Source organism: Sinohyriopsis cumingii, chromosome 1, assembly GCF_028554795.1.
Source record: "Sinohyriopsis cumingii isolate HCF-2022 chromosome 1, ASM2855479v2, whole genome shotgun sequence".
In the NCBI taxonomy this organism is placed as follows: Eukaryota; Metazoa; Mollusca; class Bivalvia; order Unionida; family Unionidae; genus Sinohyriopsis; species Sinohyriopsis cumingii.
This window is the reverse complement of record NC_142961.1, coordinates 128,871,580-128,884,079: the sequence shown is the minus strand read 5'-3', so window position 1 is coordinate 128,884,079 and position 12,500 is coordinate 128,871,580. Positions and strand designations below refer to the sequence as shown.

General features: G+C 32.9%; 1 protein-coding gene across 3 annotated transcripts in view; it reads left to right on the top strand.

Moving 5' to 3' along the window:
* Positions 1 to 12,500, top strand: part of LOC149807847 (uncharacterized) — a 149,675-nt gene that overhangs the window by 78,631 nt on the left and 58,544 nt on the right. For all 3 annotated transcript variants that reach the window (XM_089971378.1, XM_089971377.1, XM_089971379.1), the window contains exons 4-5: positions 11,789 to 12,010; positions 12,473 to 12,500. The exon at positions 12,473 to 12,500 is cut by the window's right edge and continues 185 nt beyond it. In XM_089971378.1, the coding sequence (XP_089827504.1) occupies positions 11,789 to 12,010; positions 12,473 to 12,500 (250 nt within the window). The remainder of the gene's footprint in view (positions 1 to 11,788; positions 12,011 to 12,472) is intronic.

The window sequence follows — 12,500 nt, the reverse complement described above, 5'->3', positions numbered from 1 at the left end:
GATATTTATCCCTAGTGTTCAGTACAGTGACGTCACTGACGCTGGAAATTTCGAGACTATAAATATCGACTTGGGGATTTCCACATTTTGTAGCTATACATATATACTAGAATTCATAAACAGGAACGTCACTCAAGCTGAGGCTATAAAAAGATAGTGGGATTTTCCAAAGGAAAAACCCACAAGTTTGAGCTATAAATAGATAGTGGGATTTCATAGGAATTTCAGCTGATTATAGATACATAGGTATTTATCCACGATCGTCACAAAATGGAACGAAAAAATTGAAAAAGAAGAAGAAAATGAGAAGAGGAAGAAAGAAGAGGAGGAGAAGAAAAAAAGAAAGGGAAGAAGAGTGTAGGAGATAAAATAAGAACTTGGTGGAGAAAAAGAAGAAATTAGAAGAAGAAGAAAACCCAAAGGCCCTTTTCAGGGCCAGCCATATTTCTCGAAAAGAGATAGCCTTTCCATTGCCTACCCCTTTTAAAAAAAAAAAATTTTTAAATTTAAAAAAAAATCCCATGTTAAATTCCCCTTGTCCGTAGAGTGACCCACGATTTATTGCCATGTTAAATTCCCCTTGTCCGTAGAGTGACCCACGATTTTTCTCCATGTTAAATTTCCATTGTCCGTAGAGTGACCCAGGGGTCCCTGTAATGCTAATTCCCATTGTCCGTAGAGTGCCCCTATTCACTACTGACGTATAACTCGGTAATCATATATGTTAGAATAATCAACCCTTTATGGTCTTCTTCATCAATAAAGAGAAAACAACATAGAAAAAGTGTTTAATAAAAACTGCGTTATTTTCCATCACAAATGGGGTGTGTGTGTGTGTGTGTGTGTGTGTGTGAAATAACCTATACCGTTTTTGAAAAGAGAACAAAAATGAAAAACTTTTGTACAAAGTAAAGAAATAAACGTCTAGTAAGGTGTTTATGTCATCCACTAAAATTTTGTTTTTATCGTTAAAACTATACGATACCTTGCTCATTTTGACGATATACATTTTATGACTGAATAACCTGATTAACTTCAATTCCTTGTAATCTGCAATGTAATTGAATGAAGAATATTGATACATGTGTAATTTAGAATTGTTTTTAAATACAGCTTCCTTTGTTTCTTTGCCTATTTTCGTTCCATCTGTATCTACCTATAATAAATGTAGTTCTGGCCTTAACATACAAACCTCTCTATGTTTCTGTTTCTGTCTCTCTTTATATGCCTTTATCTTTTTATGTGCAGGGTACTGGTTTGTTCATGCTTACAAAATCCAATAACTATCTTAGTTTTCTGTGGAATGTGAAACACTTTGTCTTTCACATAGACACTAATGTAAAGTAGCTTTGTGTCTTCCTTACATATCGCTATGATAACGTATGTCTCAACACAGATGTACAAACTATCTAGATTAGATATTAGTAGTCTAATAATATGGTTCTTTTGTTTTTCAACTTATTGTAATAAACTCTCGTTCATCATGTATATGGACTGATTAACGAGTTTAGACCAACGCCGACTGGCTAGGCTGATTGAGTTTTCTTGCTTTGCTTATTCTTCTTCAGACGGACGCGCACCAATATATTATCAATATTGTTTCACTTTCTGGAACTCTGAAAATCTATTTGTATTGGCATATGTTTTAAATTTATTTTCATCAAGACTTCATTATAGTTTGCAAATATGGAACAGGTCATCAACCTGAAAGCAAGTGTTTTTCACAATATTTTCTGTAACTTTGTGACTCAACCATTTGTTCTGCTACAGATAAGATTGTACGTAAGGTTATTATTCAAGCATTCGGATTATTCATAATATTTTTTTCTCCCTTTGTTCTAACTGGAGACAAATCATTATATTTCTGCAATATATCACATATTACTAGTTATATCTGACTGTAAACGATAGTTTTATTAATGTTTGTTTTTGACTCGGGTATTCATTCATACATTCCTTTTGTACAAGCGAAACAAAACTTTTTCCTTGAGAATGAGCCTGATCAACATATGTATCGTCAGTGAAATAAATAGTGGATATTTGTTAATATACCCAAATCCACTTCTACGATTCAGCAATTGATATGACGCATTTTGTATATGTTGCATTCTCTCCATTTCATTATTTCATTAATTTGCTTCTAAAACTTTATAGGGGATACATTGCTTTATTATCAACTGATATTAATGCATTGTCTCTAACTGATGACCTTGATCGTTCGTGGTCATCTTCTCTGTGCACCGCGACTTGGATGTTGCCGTATTTTATATTTTAAGTTTATAGGCTCAACCATATATTTATTACTTACTTTGAGTATGTATGTGGTATAATATTATTTCCAATACGGATTCAACTTAATCTTATATTTAATTTGTGTTTTGCTTTACATTAAGAACTTACGGTGTGAGTTTTGCTTTACCTTAAGAACTGACGGTGAGAGTTGGTCCTACCTGACTAATGTCTTTTTTGTAAACAACATATTACATAATTAATTTTTATATATGATTCTAGATTATATATTAAAATTATTATTCTTTGTAGATAAACATGTTTACCACAATTTCCTATTGTAGATCTTATTATGAAGCTATAACTGTTAAGTAGTTGCATTTTAAATGGTCCTAGTTTCTAAGTTCGGTTTTAGATTTATATTTTCTTACAAATATGGCATGTACTACTAGCCATACCATATACAGCTTAGCGTACGCTAATTCTGTTTTGAAATTTATATAATATGAGTCATGGGCTTGCTTGCTTTACGTACATCTGATCATGCGTCACGTTTGTTGCGTATTAGCCATACGATTATTGATATTTTATTTATTATTTTTGTTTATGCATATACCTATTTATTACATGTCCTGTGTTGCATCTATCAAAATAAAATTTTCATATGCACTGTGGGTGTTTGTATATGCCATCTGTACATGATGTCGTTAGTCCACGTATTTGGCATGCTTCTTATGTTATGTACATTTAATTTGTCCTGTGATTTTCCGTGAGGACTGAGACAGAAGTTGGGCATTGGTGGCTAATTTCGTTTAGCAAACAACATCATGCATACATACATAACACATTTTATCACGATTGTAGGTTATATTATTATTATTATTTGTAGTAGTAGCATTATTTTTAGTAGTAGAAGTATTAATGCAGTTAAACCTATTTACCCAGATTTGCTTTAAGGTGAACGATTTTCCCCTCGGGACGTCCTGATGTACCTATTATCAGCTATGTTCATTACTAAAGTTTTAGCAATATGCTTGATATTTCTGGCACTCAACCCGTTCCTGATATTGTGACAGGTTTTGTATTAGGGAGAGGAAATATTCCTACTTTAGTATCTGACTAGTGTGGTCAATCTTTTATTTGTGTTTAATTATTAATTTGTGAGGATTTAATGATTTAAAATAAATACTAGAATTACAAAATGATCACTAATATTTTCTGACTAAATTACTTTTTGGCAATTATTGTGAATTCATTCGAGGAAGTTTTGGATTATATTAGTGCGATACATCAGGACTGTTAGCACAACAACACTTCCATGCTACTGGTACGTCAGAATTTTCAAGATTGGAATTCATACCGAACACTATTGGAATTCATTATGAAGACGATACATTTGGATTTGTGATAAAACATTTAGGAATATTTAGGATTTATTTTATAGTACTAAAGTTATTTTTATATGTTCACTTTGTATTCTAGAAAAAATAAATTATTTGTTGAATTTTACAAAACGTACTGGTTTTCGCTACTTATGTTACTTAGTTTAAAACGATAAAGCCGTAATAGTATCCTTGCGTACCGTTTTTGTGAGTGGCAAGTTTGAAACTTATATGTGTTTTGGTGTATTATTACAATCTTTTTCATCTCTACACAGCTCATACAAAATATATCACAATGTGGTCTACCAACTCCACTGTGATTGTTATGACTGAGGATTTTACCACTGATCTCTATAAATGGTTTGGTACGTTGATGGTACTTACACCAGTTTTAACCAGTTGATTATTTTTTAATTGTTCCTGTTGATCAACTCAGAAAGAAACCAGATACGATATAATCTAGCGCAGACACTTAGCAAAGGTACCTAAATTACTTGTTTATTTACAATGCAGACTGATAATAATTTACTCTTTTACACCTTTACTCAATCCCTCGCGTATTAAACTAAAGCCACTAAATAATCTTAACCTAGAGACGAACAGAATATTCATCTGCAAGCGAATACGTTGAAATCGTTCCTCAATCCGATTAAAGTATTGTTCAGCAAGGAACAATCACAAGATCAATGATATGAAAATGCACAGAATTATATTAGCATATATGACTGATTATGGGTTCATCAAGAAAAGATAATATTTTGAAATTTCGACATTTATGACCCTGGTCGCCCATATGATTATTGTCGCAGGCAAACATGTAGTCGTCTGTAATGAACTTTTCGGATAGAGACCAAAGCCTGTTTGTAGGTGAAATTCTGGGGAAGGGGAAAATCCCACCCCCTTGCCCCTATGTGCGAGCTCCCATGGATATGATCAATATATGGATTTATCGACAAATACGATTAATATATCGATTGATCCACAAACGTGATTAATGTATTAATCAACCCATATATAGCGCAAAGCGAGGTTGAAACTCATGAGATCCGGAACCAGGTGCTTGTAGCGTTTCCCGATTAGCGCTTTCAACCCTTCGCTTTATAACAAGGCCGATATTTGAGTTCCGGACGTAACTATACAGATCTTTCATTCAGCCAGAAACAAATGCGATGCGCACCTTACCTCTGGTTAATAATTGCACGAACTGTGTCAAGAGCAGCCGTGTTCTGTAACAGGTGTACGATATCAATTGCATGCCAGTTTCTTATTTTCTGCTCACTTGATGGCTTGTTGACTCATCCTTTTAGTTTTGTTTTTACTGCAGCTGATCTCGAGGACAAATATGTTCGCGTCAGTTTGCATGATGTTCATGCTTACCAATGCGCTATGTGGCAACTCGGTAGAGTAATGTCGTCGGCATGACCAATGGGTTATACACACATTTAAATCACAGGCCATTGACATTCTATCATTGAAGTAAGTTAATGTCAGACAATGCCCCTTAAAGGAAAGCATTGACACCTTTTTGTTTAATTTCCATCTGTAAATAGCCGGACATTGTTTTGATTTACAAAACAGTTCACCATAGTGTAGCCATTATATTTATGGAATCATATTAATTTTCCTGGGATAAAAGAAAGAAAATATTTCAGCTCAATATATAATTACATGCACCCCACCCCCAAATAACTATATGTGTATAGTAATTGTTGTAGTAGTTGTATTCTGAAAGCTGTAACTAATTTGATTATTAAGGTTACACTACAGCTGATACTGAAATAGAAGTCGCGATGACAATACAAAGCTTGCTGATAAAAAAGAGCTGACGCTGAGGCTTACTCATTACAAACTTCTCTTTGATATAATAGGCAGGGAAAGTGAAAATAGGATGCAAACGCCCAGCTAAAATATTAATCACAGATGGTAGATAAATGTAAAACACACTTATTAAAAAAGAATATTGTTATTGGACTTTGTATATCACATTAAGTTCAGACAGAACACAAGTGTGATAATAAAAATCGTGGATGATTCGCAGTCAGTCTTACAAAGGAATATGTATACATACATATATATATATATATATATATATATATATATATATATATATATATATATATATATATATATATATATATATATATATATATATATATATATATATATATATTTGTATGTATGTATGTATGCGATCTTCATATACTTTGGCAAATAATTAAAGATATTTTTATCTTTAAGTTTGTTTTTTTTTTCTTTTTTTAAATTTGACTCAAGGTAGATTAGGCTCGAACATGTTTTATAACTTTCCAACTGGCGAATTGTCGGAAATAAAGTTGTGTGTAGGTAGGGCATGGCAAGCAAATATTTTATATTGAGCCCCGCTCCTTCGGGGCCCCGAACTACAATTCACACAATGAATAAGCATGTTACAGTAGCTCCACCAGCCTCGATGCCGCTTCTAACGTGGTTCCTAGTGGGTCTTGCCAACTAAACGACCGAGTTTGCGTGGATGGTACATCATTGATGACTTCAGAACATTTGAGCCTTATTAGAATATTGAAATATATAAAATGAAAAAAAAATTATGTTGCACATCGCATTCCAGACTAAATTAGAAAATGAAGCATGCTCACGCAAAAGGCTTCCAAGATTTTGCATCATCATCCAGTGACACATTTAATTTGCTGCCATATACTAAAAACTATAAAGATATATATTTCCAAGCAGATATGCCATGCAATTCGTTATCTATAAAACAATTGTATAAAAGTTCAGTCCATATGTGTCAATTGGCTTCCGGCTATGTTTACTTCCCATTCGTCAGATAGTAAGATCTCATATGTCTCAATCCCTTATGATATTTTGCACTGTTCTTGTTATAATTTGGAATAATTGTGAATTCTGTCAAGGACATTTTATAATAAATCATTGTTATACATCAAGACTGATAGCACGTCAACACAAGTCTATGCTACTGTTGTATCAGAAATTGCAAGCATGGAATTCATTCTGAACACCACTGGATTATCATTCGGATGACTCTATAATGTTGGACTAGTGATATAACCTTTAGGTCTGTTTAGGACTTAATTTATTATACTGTAATTTCCTTTTAAATTTTTACCTCGTATTCTAGTGAAATATTTTTTTTTTGTTTTACTTAGTTTAAGATCATACAGTCGTAGCAGTTCCCTTGCATACTGTTCTTATAAATATTAATTTTGAAAATATTATGTATTTCGAATATATCCACATCTTTCTTCTGAAATATCTTTTAGAGTGGATGGTATTTTAACATTCTTATAAGCAAAGGAAGGGCAATTATATTCTTTTGTTTTATTTATATTTACAATTTTCTAAAATGTTTGTGGTTTCTGTCAAATAGCTTTAGTTAAATATTTTGACTAAAAGAAATAGCACAGTAAGAACATGACTATATTATACAATATATGCAAAATAAATAAGGGATAACTAATAACAGCATATCGACCACAGTAACATAGGTATTATTTATGACGTATAACATTTACAATCTATTTTTATATCTACTTAGTTGATAATAAATATTTAACATCGCGGTCTAGCAACACGATTGAGATGATTGTTTTTCAAAAATATTCCACTCATCAGAAATGGTTTGGTTCATTGATGGTCTTCAACCAGCATTAACCGTTTAATTTTTAACTGTACCTTTCCATCAAACTCAGATGGTCCACTTTAACCGGATTACATTAAAGGTTTCAAAAAAGTGATATTACCTTGATACATACATACATACACACACACATATATATATATATATATATATATATATATATATATATATATATATATATATATATATATATATATATATATATATATATATCCATGTTAGACAAATACTTTGGACTATCATGCCGACCGGAACATTATGTCCATCATTTTGATATGTCACCGTCTAATCATGCGATGATAAGCAATCAACGCCAATACATCATTCATGACTAACCGGTTATCTTTACGCCCATTTTTTGGCCCATTTAATCGTTAGTCATTTTCTTCGTTTCGTCTGTCCATTATGTCCTTTGAAATCTTAGTGAGTGATTATATATTATGCAAATGAAATACAAACTAACTTTTTAACTTTTTACTTTTAATGATTTTGATTTTTTAATTTACTTTTAATATCATTATTAACATTTTAACGTTGTAAAAAGCCTATCTTTTGTTTAATCATCCATGGATAACACGAATAAAACAGAACGGATAAGATAAAATCAAGCAGAGACAATTAACAAAAGCACCCGAATGATATGTATTTATAAAATGCTAATTGATGATAATGCATTATTGGAGATCCTTACCGTAGTCCTTCACGGATTAAACAACATAATTATCTAACTAGACATTCACAAAAGTGTAATCGTTCCTCGATGTATCTGATCAAGGCATATCACATCAAGAAATAATCGCCAATGATATTGTTTGTCAGCGGATATGATTAATGTAGGCTATTATATTGGAATATATGATTGATTATGGACTCAACGAAAAATGTGTTCAACGTATTTATTTATCGATAGATCTGATCAAGGTATGGATTTATCAACAAACGTGATTAATGTAACGATTGATCAAGAATGTGATTAATGTTTTGCTTGTCAGTACGTATATTATGCAGTCTGTGGTTCACCGCCATGAGTTCATGCTCCACCATTCGGAGCTATGTGATTGTAGGGCTTCTCACTGGTCGCTGTTTGTTTGTAACAACGCTGATCTTGGAGTACCATACGTATCTATCCAGTTTGTTAATGCAGCCAGGAGAGAATGCTGCATGGCTCCTGATCCCAAGTTCACTATTGCCTGAGGTGTAGCGAGCAGCCATGTTACAAAACGAGTATAGTGTCTCAGTTTCGTGAACCTAACTTGTTTTTGCTGACTTGATGGCATGTAGACATCTCGTTTGGATTTTGTTTTTACTGCAGCTGATCTCGAGGGCAGAAGTGGTCGCGTCCTCTTGCATGGTGTCCGGACATAACAGTAAGGTCTGCAACAACTCAGACAGTAGAGTGATGTAGCCCGTAGGAAAATGGTGGTAAAGAAGTGTTATATCACTGTTGAACGCAGTAGTTGATATGACACAATTGGGAATATACACCATGGTGTCGGTATACAGGGACTTCAACAGGCTGTTTACCTTGTGATGGAGTCTAATACTCTCGAGTGAAAGTCATACGGCAGCCGCTTCGTCATCTAAGGCTATCCATAGGACGACTGACCTCTACAGCTAAATATACAATAACTGCGAATCGTCACACACCGAAACTTTTAATTGCGACTACAATGAAATATATATATATATATATATATATATATATATATATATATATATATATATATATATATATATATATATATATATATATATATTACATGTGTTAGCATGAACTCACTTCGTTGGATATTCTTCTCACTGGAGTCTACCTACGACTGATATCATCCTCACTGGACTGTACGAAATTTGATCGCTTCACATCACCAATCGTGAAAAAAATTAAATTGTCTTTAGCGCTATACAATATTTCGCCTGAAACAGCATTATTCTATATGATAACATCCTGTGATTTGACATGGGTCGGACGTTGTAGAAATCCAAAATAAATTCACGAACATTCACTATAGCAAACACTTTCGTGACCAAGAATAGCAAGACAGGAAATCCTTCTGCAATGTCATATACCTCTAGGGCTCAAGACATCTTCTGTAAAGTGTCCAATTTCCCGACAACGGTCATACTAATTTAAACTTATATTCATAGAAAATGGCATATTTGTGCATACAATCCAGTGACACATCCACATGGCCTGTATAATTTAAGCTGCACAGTGTTAGATGAATGCTGCAAAGAGAAAGGAAAATCAGAAAATTCAGTATGATATAATAACAGTATTAATAACAAGTTGTTTCAATGCAATTAGGAAAAAAACTCATGAGATATAGTATTTTTATCTAGGTCAATGATCTCTGGAAACATCGCTGTTCCCAATTATAAAAAAGCATAATCTGAAATTGAAAGTAAAAATCCATATTACATTATCAAGTGCGCTAAGAGTTACACTTATTCCGATAAGCACATACTACATTTGTGAAAGTATATTGTGGTGTCTGTGATCTATATACATGTATATTAGGTACATAGATAATCGTGTCTTTATCGCAGTCTATTTGTGGAATGCACGTTTATCAGATGTATATGTCGTCCATTTGACCTATGTTCACACTATGTGTAATAGTTTCGTTATTTACAAATGCCCATTAAACTTTTGTTCAGATAACATGTTTGCAATCTCAAGCAAAGATGAGACACCATGACCTTTATAAGTATTCGACATGTATTAAGGATGTATGATGAGTGATAGAGTCAGAATGACATTGACTTATGGAAAATCCAGCCGTCCTATACCATAAGCCCATATTCAATATCCTCGGGATGTTATTTTAGTCCATTAAATATATTTTCGTCACAGCAGAATATAACATAAATAGCAATCTGGCTTCTGATTACTTAGATAATTATTGATCTTAACTAAATTTAGGATATCTGTTGTTAATTAGTAAATTAATCTAAAAACAGATTCACTGTAGACTAGACATATTATGCAAACTTTACTCACATCAATCAAATGTACAAATATTAGTGAATGTTGGATTAGACTGGGCTTGATGATAGAAGAATTGCTGGAAATCGAATTGGCTTAATTAATTAATATCCTCGAAGCACGTACAGCCTTAGGACAAGACGAGCAATATGGTTGCCTGGGGTACAGTATATTCGAAGCCCTGATCTACAATTTACAAATTAGATAGGCATAATACAGTACCTCCACCGGCGGGACCTGATGAAAACATGGTTCCTCGGGCCACGCACACTAGGCTTACGTGGACAGGACTTCACAGCCAACTACAGAACATTCAGTGCCTATTATTCTATTTAATATTTTTCAGTAATAAAACATGAATTTTGTTACAGTTATTATAATATTGCAAGCATTTTTAGGTATGTAGTAAGAGACAATCATTGCAGTTAAATCAGTATCAAATACATCACTATCTAAGACTTCACAACGATACCATACTCGTAGGTAACAAGCTTCGTCGTCGTATCAATAAAGATTCCGTCATGTCGATGCTAACATGTAAACCTTGATTGTACAGTCTTAAATGTTTTGTGTACGGAAGAACGTAAGGCGCCAATAATAGAAAACATTTTAAGGTTATAGACAACTATATGCGTGTTGTGGATTTATCAGTTTAAAGTTTCACCTGGTCATCAATCTGTGGTCGATTGGTAATAATGACATTCTTTCTCGTCTTTTCATAGAAGAATGTACTGATATATAAAGAATATCGGAGCTACACAACTGGTATGAATGTTTTGTAAAAGTAACAAGTTTCATTATATTTTAGGAACATTTTGTTTGCAACAATTAAATTACTGTTTTTAAAATATGAATTTGTATTCGAATACTAAATATGAGTTATCGCTTTTGCAGGCTTTACAAATATCTTCCAGAAAGCCAATGGCATTTATTTTCTTGGTCTGCTCGCTTTAATAGAGACTATGTATGTACCTGTTCCTCCAGTATACAAAATTAACGATAGGCTAGCAACATAAACCTTGTCGTGCTTTAAAATTTATTTTTTGTTTCTGACAGAGGAAACAATTGGATACTTGTTAACATCTGGTATTACAATATTATTAGTGTGTATCCTTATGTGTTAAATTGGTCAATAACCAGTGTAAATGAAACCCTTTTGTCCCCAGGGTCAGTAAAAATTGGGACTCATGAATAATTAAATATGGAACACTAAAACAACATCCAAAAATGTTTTCAGCACAGTTTGACGGCTTATAGAACGAATTTCACTTTATTATATTGGTGGACTTCAAGAATAAGATAAATATTACTAACAATTCCTTATTGGAATATGAATATATTTGAGATGTATGGTTTGCACAAGAAAGCATTGTATAGTTAGTATTACTAAAATATTTTCTTTTGAGTATTTTAAAGGAACATGCTAATGATGTTAACATGCAGAGGGGAAACTAATTGCATTGTGTGAACATTTAAATAAATCTTCGATGACAGCTTGTTTACATACATTGCAACCATGGGATTTACTATTTGCAGATCAAAATACTTACAATAGGCTAGATGGTTCAAATATGTACGTTCAAGTGGAGGACAGAACTTGGCAAAATATACAGTTCGATTCAATCTGGCCACCGGAAATGATAGATGTGAATGTCAATCTCGATAAAAGAATCAGTTCAATTAAACTTAATAATACGAAACTGACAACAACCACACATGAGACTTTTATCAGCATTTGCGAGCTACAAGCATACGAAGGTAAGAATAACCAGTGTATACTATTAATATTTTAAACACTGACGAAGTTAGCTCACCTGTTGTTTATAGTTTTTAGTCGACAGTTCAGCAACCAATGTTATCATTAAATTGTTGTACGCATGATATATTTGATCGCTTGTCCACATTCCTTTATACACACTTTGCTTTGAGTCATGAAAAGTTTATTTTTAAACTGTTTATTGTTTAACTATAATCGTATGTGGTTGAGTATTAATTCGGTCTGTATGAATATTATATATGGCAATGGTTGGGGTTTGTATCATATTTCGGAATTAATCATTATCATATACATGTTACTTAAAAATCCCTAAATCTGCCTCGGAGTAAAAGGAGATTAGTACTATTTGAGACATTTTAGTAAAGGTTTTAATAGAAGTCTTTTATTTTCTCTCAAAGTGGTAAGTCTTAAATTTCACATATAATAACAATTTATATTTGCAGCAATTGCATGTTCTCCATACATCGTACG